We start from the raw sequence: 19635 nt of genomic DNA, 5'->3' as shown, positions 1-19635 counted from the left end.
TACACAAAACTAGAATCTAAACAATAATTTTCCTTTAAAGGAACTTCCTTGTCCATAATACTAAACAAAAAATCTTGTACTAAATCTTTGTGGCTTTATTAGATAATAAAATCTAAATAAAGCGATTTGTGCAGCACTGCACAAATCCTTTTTCTGAGGAATTTGTAGGGGGATTTAGGCGTTGTCCCCTGTACTGAATTAAATTGAAAAAGTTTTGAAATTTAATATAACTTTTTAGAAAGAATAAACTACCAACTTCTGGCTTTATATGAATGCCTTCATGATTTTTTTTTCCTTCCTCCAGGTTTGCAGCTAAAACTGTGCACAGTGGGTCATTGATGCTAGTCACAGTGGAGCTGAAGGAAGGCTCTACAGCACAGCTCATCATAAACACTGAGAAAACGGTGATTGGTTCTATTCTACTGCGGGAGCTGAAGCCTGTCCTGTCCCAGGGGTAACCTGCTTACATCTGGACTTCAGAATCTGGCACACAACAAAAGTGCCTGGCATCCACTACTGCTGCCTTTCATTTATAATAATAGCCCTTCCATCTGGCAGTGGGAGAAGAATACACTCTTGACATTCTTGTCTCCTGCTTTAGAATGCTAGTGTGTATCTATCATGTATGCAAGGGTTTTTTTTTCTGCTTGCTAACCAGAGAACATATATTTTACTGTCATTTAGCTACACTCTTAAAAGTATTTCCCAGTTGTTCTATCCTGGTACTTTCCCTCTCTTTCCTCCTACTCCCTCCTCCAATTTTTCCTGCTATAAAAGGTAACTATTTGATGATAAAGTTTTGGAGAAAATCAGCTTACCTGAGCAGTGAGCTATAATGGAAAAGAGAGACTCCAGCAGAATCTACAAGTTACATAGTATAGGATGGATTTGTTGTATGAGATGTAAAAGGACAGTAGACTTACTAGAGAATGTCATTTGTCCAATAAAGCTGCTTGTAAGCTTGACCTCATACATGTTGTTATAAACAGTCATTTCCAGCTACTGCCATATTGTCAAATATTTCTAAATGTTACATCTCCAGTAAAGTGGTGTTATGAATGGACTCTCTCTTCTCTTCTGTTTTATAGGGCACTGACTCTGTACATCACTCGGAATACGTAAATCTTACCCATTTGAAGTAAATATCATGTGAGGGTTGCATAAAGCTGAGTTTTTTGGCAGAGGAGTTCTAGAGGGGATTGGACAGGGAGAAATTCATTCCCCTTATCTACAGTCAGCAAGGAGGACTACTGTGCAGCCCTCACCTCGCTGTACCCAACAATCTGCTGCCAATGGGCTGGAATATAGTGTTTTAGCACCTTCGTGTTCTTGTTACTTGAGACACTAGGTCTGTATAATTGTGGACCAATGGTCTCAAACCAGTTCATCCTTAAAGTGGCTTTCACCAGCAGTTTATATGGGTCCACTGCAAAGAATATTTCCACAATACACCACAGAGGGTCTGCAGGCAATTCTGCACAGTAGTCCTTAAGTGGGACTTAATTGGTATTGTGGACCTTGTGCTAGCTTTCTACAGCGGTGAATTTCATTCACAGAGACTGTTTGCTTTGTACTGTAAATTATTTCAGAATTACAAATGGACACCTCACCTAAGCAGAACTAAAATGTAACTCCAATAACATGCACATTTTATTAGCAGTTTTCAGAAGTATTTTATTAGCCCTCTTTCACAATAATAGACTGGATAAATAAATGCATTTAGTTTTCAGCAGCACTCAAAATGCACACAGTGCTTTTCAAACAAGGGAACAACAGTCCATGTTATTACCCTACTTTTTTTTAATCTAGGTTTATATTATGTTCTTGGAGTGACTGCACATATCCATTCCACTTCAGATGTGTGTGTGCCCAGTGCACTGCTCTTGGAGATTTTTCGCTCAGTGGTGCCCATCAGGGTAGTGCATGTGCTGTCTGCTGCCTTGCTCTGCTGTGAAGTAGTATAAAGGACAGAGCTACCTCCAACTCCCGCCACCAGTTGTTTCATACTGCCCGTGACAGTTGCTGGAGCGGTTGTCTTGCCTTTGCATATTTTTCTCCCATTTATCTATTTTTTTGTTCATAGTTGGTGTACATTTAACCTCAATTTTAGTATTAGATAGTTTTTAGTATTAAGTTCCCTTTTAGTGTGTTTATACACTTCAGTTTTCTTTGTGGGATTCCATTACTGGTATTGGGGCTGTGACGCTGTCTGGAGTGACTCACAACCATGAGCGCCTACCTCAGGGCAGAATGTCAAAAACAGAGCAGACACCCCAAACTGGTGATGAGTTCTATAATTAGATTTCCTCAAGCCAGTGACAAATGTGATCTCCTGGATCACTGTAACAGTCTTATCATGAAGTGTCAGAGAGAACCCTTAGACTCTCCAGACTATCTTGCCACCCAGACAAACAGGACTTAGTGATAAGTGGTCACCTACACCAAAAATCACACCACATTCAGGCTGCTTCCAGTCCCAAGAGACCAGTCATTACTTCAGATCAGTTGATGACCTAGATATTATATCATATACAACACCTGTAGCCAATCCTGTGATAAGCTACCTAAAGGCTTATTAACTAGGAAAAAAGAATGAGTTATTTAGAGGTTCAAGCAAGCAAACATATATACACACCAATGAGTTACCATCTAAATCCTAAGAGTGACAGAGCAGTAGTGTCTCTCAGGGCAGATTCAGGAGGGATCTCTGGCTTCAGTTTAAAGTCTCTGGCCCTTCAGAGTTCAAACAGCCACGGAAATGCAGTGTCTTCTTGTCAGGGATTTTTATTCTCTTCTCCCAGAGTTCAAGATGATAGGATGAGTTCACATGCATGTTTCCTCTTCACAGGTCGGGGCGGGTGGGAAGCAATCAACAGTCTTTTGTCCTCTGATGTTCCACAATAGTTTGTCTGGTGTCTCTGGGCCTTCTTTTTTGTTGGGTGGGAGATAACACCTGTGGTAAACTAATATTTCATACTTCGTAATGTTTCTCTTCTGACTAGTGGGCAGGGGGGGGCGGTGTTTACAGATTATTCAGAACAAGCACTTAAAATATTGCCTTATAACATGGGATATAGATATTATAAGTGAGATTAATACATGCAGCAACATACAAGCATTTCATAGAGTGTAAATACATTCTTATAAAACTAACGCCTATTTTGAGCACAACTAACATACAGGTGACCTGGTGTGGTCTCCAGCTACAAGTTGTCAGTTCTTAGCTAATGCCTGCAGCCTGGGCAAGAGCTGGCATCTGGCCTGCCAGTGTCACAAAGGCATGCCTTGGTCACTGGACTTAGAACCCCATCTTTCCTGTAAAAGGCCAATGCCAGTGATCCACGCTCCAGTTGCTTGAAGTGTCTCAGGGAACCACATGTCAGGATCACTTTCAGATTTGTAGAGACTTTAAACCAAGGACCAAAAAAGACAGGAAGGCCAGACTGAAGTTTATACTGATGAAGGCCACTCTGCAGCCATTTTTGGAGCCTTTGCACTACGAATGGTTACCAAGCACTTCGACTTCAGTGAGGAGTGGTCCCACAATGTTGGCCGAGTCCCAACACTGGTTGCCCTCCACGGTACCAAGAAAGACATGTCAGACCTCCAAGGAAATGTCCAGGAGAGAGAGATCCCTGGTACCAAAGTCCAGCAGCCATGGAGAAAAAGGTAGTTGAATGCACTTAAAGTTGAGGCACTCATTGAGACAGTCTACTCAGGGAGGTCTGTCGATTCTGGCACCAGCATAGGCATGGTCAAGACTGGTTCCTGAATCAGCACCTTAAACCTCAGTGGCGTCATCCAGATCAACCCACCAGCAGCTGTTGACACCAGAAGCTTATGTAATGGCAAGAAACTTATTATGCACCTTGGTACCAGTCTCATTGGCTGTACACGGGTCCTTTCACCCAGCACCAATAACCTCAGGTCCAACTTTGCCAGCTTTTGCATTATAGCATTGATACCATCAGTGCCTTCAGTTATTTGAGTGTCTGAACATACGGTGCTGTCTAGGGGGAAACAGACAATGATTTCTCTAGTGCCATCATCTTTGTGGGGAAAAGGGTTTTCTGTGTAGGGTTTCAGTAGTGATACACGAAACATCAGGTGAACCTTCAAAAAGGGGGGTAGTTTGAGTGGAAAAGTGACTGGATTAACCTGTCACAGGATTTTAAAAGGGCCAAGGAACTGAAAGTTCAGCTTGTGACCACATCTGTCTGTGTGGAGAAACTCTGTGGAGCACCATATCTCCTGCCCTACTGTGCAGGTGGGGTCTTGCTGTCGATGATGGTCTAAATACCACTTATAGTCTGCTCTTGCCTTTTCCATGTACTTCTTCCTGGGCCCAACAATCTGCTGCACCAAGTCTGAGGCAGCTGGGTCGGAAGAGGACACAGGTAATTGTGGGTGGAATTTGGGGTGGTACCCATAATTGGGGGCAGGGGAAGGGGCTTTGACCCCTAGAGGCATGGTCTGCACTGCACTGCACTGCACTGTTGTAGGCAAAGCCCACATAAGGGAGAAGTGAGGACCAATCATCCTGATTCTATGATTAATGTAGCATTACAGATATTGCTGGACAATCTGGCTAATCCATAGCTGGGCTGTTTCATCTGCAGAGGTGGGGGATGCCTGTGCAAGGGATGAAGTGAACCAGTTTGATAAAGTGGTCCACTGCCATCAAAACTGTCATAAATTTGTTGGACTCCAGTAATCCGACAATAAAATCTATGGCAATGGTGGCCTCTGGTCAAGATGGAGGAAACTTCAGGGCTTGTGGCAGAGGGTCTTGGTAAGGGCACAAACATACAGGAGACAATGAACAATTGTATGGTTGGGGGTATCCAGGGCCACCAAAAGGAGTGGGATATTAGTCTTTGGGTCTTGATGCACCCCAAGTGTCCTGCTAAGGGGAAATTGTGGCATAGTTGCAGAACTGCCACCCTTCCACACAGACGCAGTCCCTTACATGCATGATCCCGTCCTGGAAGTCATGTGGTTGCTTGTTCATTAGGCAGAATTTCTGAGCCAGAGGCAGAACATATAAATCTGGGTATATCCTAGTGACGAGTTGCACTGAGTGTGACAGGATTGAGAATGAGGGTTGGTTCCTAGTTGGGGCCTCGTACTGTATCTTTGGGACAGGGCATCCGCCTTGCCAGTTTTGGATCTGGGGTGTATGTGATAATGAAATTGAATCATGAGAAGAATAGCACCCACTGAAGATGCATGCCATTGGTTTAAGACTTCCACAATATAGAGAGATTCCAGGTTTTTATGGTCAGTAACCACACGATGAGCTGCTTCCAGGTAGTGATGCCATTCCGAAAAGGCAGTTTTCATCACCAGGAGTTCCTTGTAAAGTATTTCATAGTTCAGTTCTGTGGGGTGAGCTTCCTTGTGTAATAAGCATATGAGTGTAACACTTGTTTGAGACCAAGTTGCAGAGAGAGGACAGTCTTGATCCCTGCACTAGAAGCGTCAGCTTCTACAATGAAGGTTTATGTGACATTAGGGTGAGCCAGTATGGGTGCCATAGTAAAGGTGAATTTCAGCTGACTAAATGCATACTGGACCTCAGGAGACCAATGCAATTGGGCATTTTTCCAGAGGAGAGTGGTGGAGGTTTTAAGTTGTTTTGAAAAATTGAGGCTGAATCATCAATAGAAATTGGCAAATCCCAGGAAGCATTGCAGGTCACATACCATGTGTGGAGTCAACCAATCTTGGATGGCTTGGATGTGTGGGTCCATCTTGATCCCTTCTGGGGATAATGTGAAGCCCAAGAACTCTGTGGAGACCTGATTGAAGGCACAAATCTCGAGCTTAGTTTAAAGGCCTTGCTGCCACAGTGTTCCAGGAGTGTTTGGACACGAGCAATATGCTCGAGGGTAGTCCAAGATCAATATGTCGCCTAGGTAGACTACTACATACTGGTCCATCTTGGTGAATATGTGGGCAGCCCCCAAGCAGTCCAGCAACTCGGGAATCAGGGGTCGTATTCCTGTGGCCTAAGTTGTCCATGAAAACCATCATGACCAGTGTGTGGGCAGTCAGAGCAGGGGTCAGGAAGCAGGCCACGTCAGATACCAGGAGGTCATAGTCCAAAGCAAGCCAGAGGGCAAAACCAAGAGTCAGGTGGTAGGCAGGGTCAGATTACCAGGAGATAAGGAGCTGGTATTGCAGGGGAGGCAGTCTGAATCAGGGAGTGGTTGTTGGAGTGGTAGCAGTGTTCTTGAGGAAGTCAAGAGTACAAGTGTTTTTCTACTTGAATGAGTGGCTGATCAGACGTCAGTTCAGCATGTCTCTTCTCCAGTCCACCTTCAGTGTGCTAGGATTGCTTATCAACACAGAGAAACCTACGCTATCTCCTATACTAAAGATGGTTTATAGGAGCAGTTCTGGACTCTACAGAATCCAAGGCATTTCTTCCATGGTCAAGATTTCAGACAATACTGGCTGTTTCCTACCATGACAGTGTGAAATTGCCTCAGGCTTCTGGGACATATGTAGTCCGGCATGCCAGGCTCCATCTCAGGAAATGACAAGGATAGTTAGCTTCAGTGTACTCATCAGTTTGGCATCCTCTAGATATGCTAGTGTAAGTGCCCACTCAAATCTTGGCCTCTCTGTACTGGTGGGCAAATCCTTCAAATGTGTGTGTTTGGAGATATGATGGGGGTAGACTTGGCCCTGAGGTCCCCTTGCTGGAGACCTCGCAACCTTGCCATACCCTTCCCCAGAAAAAGGGAGTGGAGAAGGTCCTCCTTGCTGTCTAGAGTGGCTGCCAATCAGGGCACAGCAGGCTAATATAAAAAAAGCTGCAGGGCCAGAGTGAGTTCAGTTCCTTGCTGGAGCTGGAGGAGCATGGATGGTGTGCCTGGCTGACTGAGGGAATTACAGGACCACAGACAGAGCAGTGCTGCCAGAAACACGGGGAAGTGAGAAGGAGCTCCTTGCTGGCTGCTGGGACTCAACCAGAACAAAGCCCTGAGGTAAGGGTGAAGAACATGCTGGGGCTGTGGGGAAGCGGCCGATGGAATCATAGCCAGCAATGCAGCTTAGTTGAAGGGACATGGCAGATGGCTGCTATCTATAAGGTCTCTGGGTTGGGATCCAGTGTAGAGCCAGGCTCAGGTCCCGCCACCGATGAAGCGGCCTGGACTTTGATGCATCCTTAGGACGGGAAATAAATTGTTTTGCAGCTCAGCTGGAGAGCTGGGGCCAGAAAGTCCCCAAGAGGTGAAGAGTCTCTGGGTAGGGAGCCTCACATTAGGGCCCGGACTGCTTGAAGAGCAGGGACAATTTGAGGGAGCTCAGATGGGACTGAGAGGCAGTTTGAACCTGGGTACTGGGATAGACCCTGCTGAGCAGATTGAGGATAGACCCAGGGATAAGGCTGCAGATACAGAGGGCACTGAGATAGGAGCCCCCTTGGACATGTATCCTAGAAAGGCTTTGATTTCATCTCACATACAGACTGTGTGATTCAGGCAGAGGACTGAATTGCTGAAGACTCCTCCACAAAGCAGAGTGCAAACATACACACTCAGACGAGGGGGCACTTGTGAGATGTGAGTGCCACCCCGATACAGGAGGTTCCATTTGCTCCCCCCAACCATCTTCAACTGTAGTTTCAGACACTTGTGCCCCAAGTTGGGAGGGCCCATAAGGTTTATGGTCTACAAGGATTTAACTGCCTACAAGTGTAAGGGAACTGAGGGCCATTTACCCGGCCCATCAAACTCTCCTTTCCCATATCAAGGGAAGAAATCTACACATATTCAAAGACCATGCAGCAGCCATGTTCTATGTGAACAGGAAGGGGGAGCTTGGTCCACTCTGCTATGCCAAGGGACAGTCAGTCTCCAGAACACTTGTATTGCCAGTTCAGTTGACCACAGAGCATCTCATGTTCCGGGCATGAAGAATAACCTGACAGACTGCTTAAGCTGATTGATTGATTACCAGTCACCATGAGTGATTTCTCCATCAAGACCTTGCCAAGTCCATTTTCCAGCTGTGGGGAATTCCTCATGTAGACCTGTTTGCAATGAAAGTCAACAGGATACCATTAGTCATTAATTTTGTTGTCAACAAGGTCAAGGCCCAGGGTTCCCTAGTGCCCCAGATGGACAAGCCCTTATACACATTTCCTCCTGTCCCACTCCTACTCAGAAAGTTGTTGAAAATCAGGCAGGGCCGTGCTTGAGTCATACTTATAGCTGCAGCGTGGCTTTGGCAACACTGGTTTTCCAGTCTGCTGTCCATCTCGATCAGAATGCTGCGGTCCCTACCACTGGACCTAGACCTGTCTCTCAGGAGCCATAGTAGACTCCTCCACCTCAGCCTGCAGGCCATCCACCAGACAACTTTGCTGCTCCATGGCTAATACCTCAGAAGAGGTTTATTCAAAGGGAGTTCAGGATGTCCTTTTAACAGCAGAAAATAAGTGTACTTACCTGGCAAAGCAGAAGACAGTCTCCATGTGGTCCCAGCAGAAAGGAGTTTTCAGTCAGGTCTTCAATACATCAGATTGTAGACTATATCTGTGATCCTTAAAATAGCAAGGTCTGGCCATTAGTTCCATCAAAGCAGCTCTTTCAGCTTTCCACCCTCCAACTGGTAAGTGGAGGGTGGAAAGCTGGTAAGTGGTCTCTTTTTCCCCCCATTCTATATATCACTAAGGTTTTTGAAGAGTCTGGAAAGGTTGTACCCTCAGGTAGAGGATCTTGTTCCATCTTGACTCAAGACTAATGAGTCCTCCCTTTGAGCATTTAACGACCTGTTCCTTGCTGTATCTCTCAATTAAGGTGGTCTACTTGGTAGCAATCACCTCTGCCAGGAGAGTAGGTGCATTTTGCATTGTAATGCCTGGACCTCCATACACAGTTTTCTACAAGGACATGGTTTACCTACGTTCCCATCCAAAGTTTCTTTTAGAAATGATGTCTCACTTCCATGTTCTTTCTTTCCAGAGCTTCATGCCTATTGAGGAGAGACTCCAGGTACGTCTACGCCACCCACTGGATCGACGGTTAGCGATCGATCTATCAAGGATCGATTTATCACATGTAGTGTAGATGCGATAAATCGATCCCCGATCACTCTCCCGTCAACTGCTGAACTCCAACTTGGCGAGAGGCGAAAGCAAAGTTGACAGGGGAGCAATGGCACGCCGTGAGGACGTGTAGTAAGTAATTTTAATTCGATCTAAGATACATCGACTTCAGCTACACTATTCTTGTAGCTGAAGTTGCGTATCTTAGATCGATTCCTCCCCCACCCTAGTGTAGACCCGGCCTCCATGCTTTGGATGTCGGGAGAACATTAGTGTTCTTCTTCGACTTAACCAAACAGCTTAGGTCAGCCTCCCAATTGCTTGTGGCAGCTGCAGACAGAATGAAGGGGCTCCTGATATCTTCTCAAAGGGTCTCATATTGGATATTCTCTTGTATATGCTTGTGTTGTGACTTGACCGATGTAGTTCCACCAAGCAGAAGAAGCAACAGTTAGTGACCTGCTCCATAACTGTTCTTGAAGATGCGTTGCACATGTCCATTCCACAACCCCCTCTATATTAGTCTTTCTGTCTGTAAGAAGGAACTGAGGGGGGGTCTGGGCGGTTCCACCCTTTATGCCACTGCGCAGAAGCATGAGGCAGCAGAGGCATATATGCTACTCTGACAAGTACCGCTGAAGGGAAAATCTCCAAAAATAGTGCACTGGATGTGCACATACCTGAAGTGGAATGGATATGTGCAACACATCTAGAACAACAATAGTTATAGAAAAGGTTAGTAACTGTTTCTTCTAAAGACCTTATCTTGCAATAAGATTTTTCTGGAAATATAGTTATCCTAATGTGATATGAAAGTCATTATAATTATCTCTTGAATTCATACAAGTGAAAGAATTTACAGTAGGAAAATATTAATATCGCCAAAGAAAATGTTGTACTAGGCAGTTCAGGAATCAGTTGTCAACACTGATGCCAAGAGTAGAATTGAGAACATATTATGGTAAAAATGCAGAATACTTCGAGAGAGGGGACAAGTCGGGAGGACCCTTGAAAGTTTCAGCTAAATAGGCAGTTGCAGTGAACAGACCAAATAGGAATGGTTAATTGTGCTGCTAAGGGAATACAGTATAAATCAAAGGAGAGGGTATTATTGCTATATAACTCAAACAGATTATACCTCACTCTAGAGGACTGTATACACTCATAATGGTGTCACTTAGAAGCACCACTATAATTATGGATCTTTGGCATTTTCATTATTAACCCTATTTTTCTGGGCTGTGTAACTTGGATTTTTTTTTTCAGATCAATATCTGGTTGAAATTTGATATACATATTGTAAATCCAGATGACTTTTTTTCAATTTGACTAGCCCAACTGGTACTGGTGATGGAATGTGTTTTGTGTAGGACAACTGTTTACAGCTTAAAATACTTTTGTATTTTAAAATGTAAACCTTTTCGGACTCTTCATCGATACTGTAAACTAAGCTTTAATATGATAAAAATATATATTTAATACACAAAGATTGCCAGTTAGTGTGAAAGTCTGCTACTTATAATATTTTTGGTTACTTTCTTCCATATTTCTCATAATTTGTGTTGCAAAATCACAGGTTATTAGGTTTGCAGAAGATGAGCTCTAGTCAGCGGAAGCTTAATTTTTTTGTACTAATTGTTTAAAATGTATGAAACTATATTAATTTAACAACGATATAACTTATGACTCATCTGATGTCTCATTTGGAATTTCCTTTCTTTTGTGTGTGTATTGCAGAGCGAATATGTAATATCTGCTGTTCTAAGACACAGTCAAATGTACAATCCACTCTTAAAAGTGAGGAACAGCCAAAGTGTTAGGTCTCAGAGACTGGACAAGGCTGCTAAGAGAAAGGACTGAGGGAGTTTAGTTTTTACTTTATTATGCATGGTGCATCAATGGGGTAGTTTGTTTAAAAATATGAAGGAGACAAAATGGAACCTGGCAAGCCATATTCATGTAACCATTTGGATACTGGAAACTTAATGAAAAAGTACGTTTCAAACTGTTACCACGATCAAGGGTGGGAAAAGCGTGAACAGTGAATTTAACTGCAGTTTTATTAACCTTGATTATTTCAGTTATGCCCAAGGGTAGGTAGTTTTAGAAACCTAATTTTGGGAGAGGTATGCTGCCCCTTTCCATTTCCTCTAAAATCATTCAAAGGGGCTCCAAGGTTTTTATGAAGTGCACCGAAGGCATGCAAACTGGCACTGGTTATTGATATGTAGAAATGCATGACAGCCCAAACCTCATGCCAAGAGATCTGGTGTGCACCCACTCTGTTTTCTAGTACTCCTCCTCAAATTCAGGAGAGAAAAGAATCCTCCACCTTTAGCTATAGCATGAATTGGAAGGAACAAACACTGTGGCCCCACCAGTGGGTTTTAAATTTAAACTAGTTTATATTATCTCTTTCAAAGATTGTGCACCACAGATTCAACTAGTAAGTACTTAGCTGGTCTCCCCAGTTGCAAATTTTTGTGGGAAATGACTTGTGCTGCGTGTACAGGTTCTTCGAGTGCTGGTCCCTAATGTATTCCACACATGTACACATTCCGCCTGAGACCAGAAAATCTTGCAAGTAGTGTCCATTGGTCTGCCCCTGCACTCTGGATATCCAGATATTCAGCACTAAGGATATAAGGGGAGGTGTGGACCGACCACCTCTCCTGTTCCTTCTAACCACTGCATGAACAGGGTTGGAATCCTTTCTGTCTGGAGTTATCCTTGCATTGTCTGCATCTCTGTAAAAATCATTGTATATCGTGTTAGTGTTTTTATAGTTTTATATTATTGTACATTGGTTTTCGCCACCCTGGGGACCCTCTCCATCCCCCCTTTCAGGAGTAGGGCTGTGCTCAGAATTCCAGGATTTAAACTGTCTCTCATGTTATGCCCTTGCTCCTTCTCAGTCAGTGACAACTACCAGTGCTGCCCTTTCTGCCGTGGGGAGGCACACATCTCCACCAAGTGCAATATCTGTCGCTCCTTGCCATCCTGGACCCAACAGAGACGAGAGCTCCGAATGAGGAAGCACCTCTTGGAGAGAGCCATGAGACCCCAGTCAGATCCATCTTGGGAGACACCACCTGAATATTGGCCAAGTCCTCGAGTGGTGCACCTTCAGGCACCAGCTCTGGAGCACAGTGCAGATCAGATAAACCTAAAAAACCTGTTGTCTCAGACTTCTCATGAGAGAGAGGAGCATTCTCACAGGTATAAAAACAGCTTCAAAGCCTGCTGCCAGGAGACAGGATCCCCTCAGCTCCTTCCAAGTCAGGTGAGTCTGTGCACAGGTCCCAAGGACATAGCTCTGCCTAAGCCTCCCAAGCGTGAAAGGAAAGCATGCAGGAGCAAAGCTCCAGGGGCGCTGACACAGGTGCCAACTGTAACCTCTAACAAGCTGAAGGACCGCCAGTACTGACAAAGAGCTCCAGACTGGACTCAATCTGTCTCCAACAGTACCAATCCAGCCCCATAAGGATTTGCCATCCACTAAATCTATCACAACACCTGATCCAGCAGAACAAAAACCAGGACCCCTTGTACCTCCAAGCAGACTGAAACTGGCAGTACCCCAGAGGGTATCTTTGCCTTCCCAGACTCTCAATCTCTTATTTTCTGACAGCTGTCTTGGCCCCAGAAGAAGCTACCACCTCAAGGAGAAAGACTTACTCCTAGTCCATCCACAAGTCAGAGCTTCTGGCATCTGCCAATGGCGCCTGATCCAGCTTTCTCGTCGGCTGAATCTGATGTCCAGGATGGACCATCACCTCCCAAACCCAGTGAGCTTAGCCCAGTTAGGGCTTCAAGAGTTTCTTGGACTAGTCCTCCACCCAAGCAAGCTTACCCTACAGAGTTACGCTGGTGCTCAATAGCTCATCACTCTTAAGCAGCCTTTGACCTTCCATACTAGCCCTGATGAGGTCCATGGGATCCTTATCCATGATAACCCAGATTGGGGCACTGTATCAGAGTCATATCGTCCCTCTTCTAGATAACAGCAACTGGCTGCACAGGAGTACATGGAGGAAAAAGACAATAATTTGGATCCAGCAATACCAACAGGTGTATCATCTTTCTTACTCAGTGAGGCATTTTCCCCATCTTCACCATCTTCACCTGATGACCATAGGCAGTATCAAGGAGTGATGGCAGAACTTCAGATTCCATTAGAAGTTCAACATGTGCATCACAAGGTCTTGGATATCCTGCAGTCCACCAGACCCATTCAGGTTGCTCTCCCAGTGGATGAGACCATTATGGACCCAGCTAGAATGGAATGGCATACACTGGCAGTCTATACACACACATCTAAAAGGGCTGAGAAAAGTTACTTTGTGCCTGCAAAAAAGGCAGAATTCTTGTTCACCCACCCTGCCCCCAACTCCCTAGTAGTACAGGCAGACATGGAATGATCCAGACAGCAACAGCATGAAAACACGCATGTGAACAAGGAAGCTAAACACCTGGGGAGAAAAGCATTTACATTAGCCAGCCTGCAGTTCAGAATCTCTACCTACCAGGGCCTGTTAGTGAAATTTGATTTTATGAACTACTCAAAATTCCTAGAGTTTATCTTTTAACTCTCCTGAAGGACAGAGCCAAATTCTATGCCCTTGTTGAGGAAAGTATACTCGTGGCTAAATCCTCACTGCAAGTTGCAGTGTATGCAACCAATACCGAATCAAGACCTTATAGCAATCACAATAGCAGTAAGAGTCATGGCTTGATTCTTTGAGGTTCCCCACGGAGGTTCAGAGTACCATTAAGGACTTGCCCTTCTTAGCTCACTACAGATCCACCTAGCAGCAATCAGTGCATTCCATTATCTGGTGGATAGCTCTCTTCTATTTTTAACTCACCTGGTAACAACCAGATTCCTAAAGATCCTAATTAGGATCTTCCCACCAGTAGTGAAGTCAATGCCTCAGTGGGACCTCTGTCTCATACTTTCAACACTTACCAGGCCACCTTTTGAACCATTGGTCATGTGCTCAATGTTCCACCAGTCTATGAAGGTTGCCTTTCTCTTGGCCATTGTGTTGGCGAGGAGGTTGTGTGAGCTGGGGGCGCTCATGGCTGCCCCACCATACACTACATTTCATAAAGAGAAGGTCTCTCTTTGTCTGCCAGCTGAAATTCATCTCAAAGGTAATTTCTGTGTTCCACGTAAAATCAATTCACTTATGGGTATTCTTTCTGAAGCCTCATGCCTCTTGAAAGAAGAGGAGACTTCACTTTCTGTGTCAGATGAGCATTGGTGTTCTACCTGCAAAGAAGGAAACCATTTAGAAAATCATCTATATTATTTGTTGCCATTGCAGAGTGAGCACAGAGACCAGAAATACCTGCTCAGACATTCTCAAAGGGGTCATTCCACCTGAGCACAGGCAACCTCAGTTGCATCTCTTTGAGAAGTGCCTATTCTGGACACTTTTTTGTTTTATGCAGCTTTGTTGTAGTTGTCTTGGTCCCAGGGTATTAGAGAGACAAGGTGGGTGAGGTAGTATTTTTATTAGACCAACTTCTATTGGTGAGAGAGACAAATCTTTCAAGCTTACACAAAGCTCTTCTTCAAGTCATACCTCACCAACCTTGTGTCTCTAATATTGTGGACATTTGTAAAGTGGCAACCTGAAATTCCATCCACACCATCACAAAGCATTATGTTTTGGTCCAAGACTATTCTGCTGATGCAGCATTTGGAATTACAGTGTTACAGACATCTATGTCCCCTGTATCCTTGCATCCCCTTCCTGTTTGAGTACTGCTTGCTTGCACTCAAAGAAGAAATGTATAGTCCCTATCTATATTCCACTACCCACCCTCCTTCCCCTGTGCTTCAGATCATGACTAGATTCACAATAGAGAAGGAACTGGAGAAGCGGTCATTCTGCATCTCCCCTTACACCCTTGATGATAAACACTAGGAGATTCAAGGCCCAGGCACTGACCAACAGATACTACTTTCAGCACTGAGGCCCAGGTAGTACATGCCACTAATCAAAACAACCCATATACTCATTAGAAGCATCTGTGAGATGGATCGTCTCCCTGTTTAAAATAAAAAGTAAAAATCTTCATCCCCAATTAGTACATTTGAGGTCCTGATCAGTTGTGACCAGGGCATGGATGCCCTACCATACCTCATCTGGGAGGAGTTTTGACCAGATTGGTCTGGATGCTGGGAACATCCACCACTTCTCTGTCATGGCTGATTTAATGTTAACCAACACACACTTGTCACTGTTAATATCTCTTCCCTGTCTCTCTCCTCCAACTCTATGAAGACAAATGATGATTGCATTCAGCTGTCCAATGCTTGCACCACACTTAGAAAACATTAGGTAACATGAGAGATCAGTCATAGCAGGATCTACCGAGGAAGGGGTGTCACCCCTGTAGGTCAGATATATCCCTTGTACATTGTTAAAAGAGCTGGGCTTCATCTGGGAGCACATACAAGATGATATGGAAACCCAGCTTTAGAGGGAGCTGAGTTCCATGTTAACTCCATGACAAACCTGTGAGATGTTGAGTCAGCAAGTCTTCTGGAAGATAGCCCAGAGCTCTTAAGGAAACTATAAAAGCAGCAAATAATCCTGTGGCACCTTATAGACTAACAGGCGTTTTGGAGCATGAGCTTTCATGGGTCAATACCCACTTCTTCAGATGCATGTATTCACCCACGAAAGCTCATGCTCCAAAACGTCTGTTAGTCTATAAGGTGCCACAGGATTCTTTGCTGCTTTTACAGATCCAGACTAACATGGCTACCCCTCTGATACTTGACACCATGCAAGAAAACTATAAATAGTTTTGAGGTTCAAAAGTAAAGTATTGTCATGGACCAGAAATTGATTAAGAGATAGACAAAAACTGCAAGAGGGAGTGCTGTCTCTTTAAGGGAGACTCTAGATTCAGTGTTGCCCTTCTTGGCTTCTTCCTAGAACAAGAGAATTCTGGATGTTGTAGATTCCAGAGAGTTTGGGAATTGTGAACCTGATAAGTCATATTAGGAAAGGGGACAAGGGTTTAGTAACCTCCCTTTCTTTAATGTGCTAGAAACAAGCTGGGGCAGGAACTTGTCATGGGTATCTTGTCTGGGAACAGGATGAGGTAGAAAAAGCACTTGAGAAGAAGTAAGCAATGAGGGAGGCTGAACAAGAGAAGAAGCTGATGAAACAGGCTGGGAGGAAGGCACACAGACAGAAGGGTGAAGAACCTTTAGATCAATGGTTCCCAAAATTTAACAACCTGTGAACCCGTTTCACTAAAATGTCAAGTCCTGCAAATCCCCTCCTAAAAATGAGTATTTCCAGGGATTTTCTCCTTTACCTGAGTATCAGTTATAAAAGCAGTGATCTTGGAAATATATAATTTGTTTTTATGACATGCTTATTACACACTATTTATTACTTATTATTTATCATTAGAGTATTTTTATTACATTATGAAAATGGCAACACTCTTCCAAGATCTCACTTTGGTAGCTTGTATCACTTTGAATAAGCCTGTTATAAGACAAGGCTCCTATGTTTCATCCAGGAGTATCAGATGTGAAACAGCATGAAGGTATTTAAGAAGCCAACTCAGAGAGTTCCTCCTACACAAGCATTCAGATCTTGAGCAGTCCAGGCAAACAACACACGTTACAACAAAGCTTAAACTTGTTCTTCATAATAATTAAAACAAACAAACAAAAAAACTAGCTGCCTATTTAATTTAAAAAAAAAAAGGCAAAAAATATCCACCTCCCTTTCCATTTCTTATAAGGAGTCTTGAAGTTTAAATCTCCTCGGTGCGATAGATATGCTTGCTTTGATCTGCTTAGCTCTTGGAAGTCGAGGGGCTCCAGGCTGCGGGCCTGTCATAAACAGATAGCTAAGGATTAATGTCTCTTTCACCTGAAAAAAAAAGTAACCTGAAGCACCTGACCAGAGGACTAATCCGGAAACCGGATTTTTTCAACTCTGGGTGGAGGGAAGTTTGTGTCTAAGTTCTTTGTCTTCTGCCTGAATCTCTCTCAGCTATGAGGACAATTTTTCTATTTCCTGCTTTCTAATCTTCTGTTTCCCAGCTGTAAGTACCAAAGATCAAATAGGGGATTTTTATGTTCTTTTGTATTTACATGTCTATAGTTGCTGGAGTGCTTTAAATTGTATTCTTTTGAATAAGGCTGTTATTCAATATTTCTTTTAAGCAATTGACCCTGTATTTGTCACCTTAATACAGAGAGACCATTTGTATGTATTTTTCTTTCTTTTTTATATAAAGCTTTCTTTTAAGACCTGTTGGAGTTTTTCTTTAGTGAGGAACTTCAGGGAAATTGAGTCTGTACTCACCAGGGAATTGGTGGGAGGAAGAAGTCAGAGGGAAATCTGTGGGTGTTAGATTTACTAGCCTGACTTTGCATTCCCTCTGGGTGAAGAGGGAAGTGTTTTTTGTTCCAAGGACTGGAATTAGAGAGGGTGGACTCCCTCTGCTTAGATTCACGGAGGTTGCTCTGTGTATCTCTCCAGGAGCACCTGGAGGGGGCGGGGAAGGGAAAAGAATTATTTCCCTTTGTTGTGAGACTCAAGGGATTTGGGTCTTGGGGTCCCCAGGGAAGGTTTTGTGGGGACCAGAGTGCCCCAAAACATTCTAATTTTTTGGGCGGTGGCAGCAGTACCAGGTCCAAGCTGGTAACTAAGCTTGGAGGTTTTCATGCTAACCCCCATATTTTGGACGCTAAGGTCCAAATCTGGGACTAGGTTATTGACAGGGCCCTAGGTTGCCCAGGGTCCCTAGGGACAGCTCTGTCCGCCATTAGGGAATTTTTTTTCCCGAGAACTCCCTGGGGGTTCACAAACCCTAGTTTAACCAAGACCAAGGAGTGGATGTGAAGATTTCACAGACTCGAGAGAGAGAGAGAGCAGTGACCTAGAGAGGGATGTAAACTGAGCAAAGACGTCTTGTAACTGTGATTTTCTTTTTCAGTCTCATTACCCTGTGAGAGGTGGGGAATTAAACTATCCCACTAGCAAAAGCAAAACCATGGTATGGGTATGTCTTCATGGTAAAAGGTTAGAGACATTGTTACAGGAAGAATAAATGCATTATTTTCAACATGGCAACAAATGGATGTGCCCTGGTGATCCATATTAGGACTGTTGGTGTCTAATTATTAATTGGAAAAGGGTGTGAACAGCTAGGGCAAAATATGTAGCTGTCAAAATTCTTTAGTTAAGACTAGAGAACACTAACAGCTGGGTGAAAGGGCAGTACAATGGCAGATCACATGCATAGTTGACGAATATAAGATAATGCGCATTGAAAGATAAAGTTTATTCTTCGATTTCTGTTTTTAAAAAAATGAACTACTCGTACACATTGCTTGGTTCTCAGCTATCTGTAACCACTCAGAGAGGATGGGATGTGCTGGGAAAGAGCAGGAGTCATTGGGAACAATTCAATGTAAATGTGCTCTAAGTGCAGCAGCAATCATAAAAGCAAACAGTGTTAGGATGTGTAAAGAATGGAATAGAAAATAATACTGAGAAAATTATGCTATTATATAAATTGATGGTATGTCTCTTCTTGCAGTACTGATCAACTATCTTCAAAAGAGAGCTGGCAGAAATAGATCATGTTCAGAGACAGCAACAAAATTAATCAGAGGCATAAAGAGAAATCCATGAGGAGAGATTGAAAAACCTGGAAGTTTTTAGAGAGGGGACCTGATACAGATATGCAAAATAATGGATTGTAGAGAAGGTAATTAGGAATGCCCAATTTACCATTTCTTCTCACACAGGAACAAGGAGACATGCAATAAAATTGAAAAGCAACAAAATAAAATGTGATAAAAAATAATTACTTTTTTTACACATCACATAATTAACATGTGATATTTGTTTGCCACAACTTAACAGAGATCAAAAGCTTAGTATAATTCAAACAATTACTACCCATTGATATGGATAATGAGACCATCCACACTTACATTGATGGGATACACATAATCATATAAGGATTATAAACCCTAATAGTATAGGGTGTAAGTCAACTACCAATTACTGGGGAGAGGATGAAACTTTTCCTAGTCCCAAGATATTCTGTAATTGTCCAGTATGGGCTCCTTTATCTTGTCTGCAATTATGAGTACTAGACACTTTAACATTTTTCAAATTCAGAACCATCTGGTTTTGCAAACAGCAGCCTCTGTGGCTGCGTTATTATTACTTGTATTACAGTATAGTATTACAGTAGCTAACCAAGGATCAGAGCCCTGTGGCATTAAGCACTGTACAGAGAACTAAATTCATTCCTTGCCTCAGAGAACTTAGTTTAGGTGTTAGACTGGATTCAACAGATAGGTGAAATGGCTAAATGAGTGTGGGGTTTCTGTTGCCTCCCTCTCTGCCCACATTGTTTGTTTTCTAACTTGTGTTTTGTGTTTAATTAACTGATAAATTGTTTGTTGCAGGGAATGTGCGTTTCTGTTTGTACAGTGCATAACACATGGAGACTCACTCCTGATTGAGCCTTTATGCCATATCCTACTATTAATAATAAAAACAGACTGT

At 43.4% G+C, this 19635-nt stretch overlaps 1 protein-coding gene across 2 annotated transcripts in view; it reads left to right on the top strand.

Annotated features, from left to right (window-relative positions):
• Positions 1–1060, top strand: part of AP3B1 (adaptor related protein complex 3 subunit beta 1) — a 312676-nt gene extending 311616 nt beyond the window's left edge. For both annotated transcript variants that reach the window (XM_030566153.1, XM_030566152.1), the window contains exon 27: positions 305–1060. In XM_030566153.1, the coding sequence (XP_030422013.1) occupies positions 305–458 (154 nt within the window). In that variant the 3' untranslated portion in view covers positions 459–1060. The remainder of the gene's footprint in view (positions 1–304) is intronic.
• The last annotated feature ends 18575 nt before the right edge of the window (positions 1061–19635 follow it).

The sequence above is a fragment of the Gopherus evgoodei genome, chromosome 6 (genome assembly GCF_007399415.2).
Source record: "Gopherus evgoodei ecotype Sinaloan lineage chromosome 6, rGopEvg1_v1.p, whole genome shotgun sequence".
Taxonomy (NCBI): Eukaryota; Metazoa; Chordata; order Testudines; family Testudinidae; genus Gopherus; species Gopherus evgoodei.
This window is presented reverse-complemented; position numbering and strand designations above follow the sequence as displayed.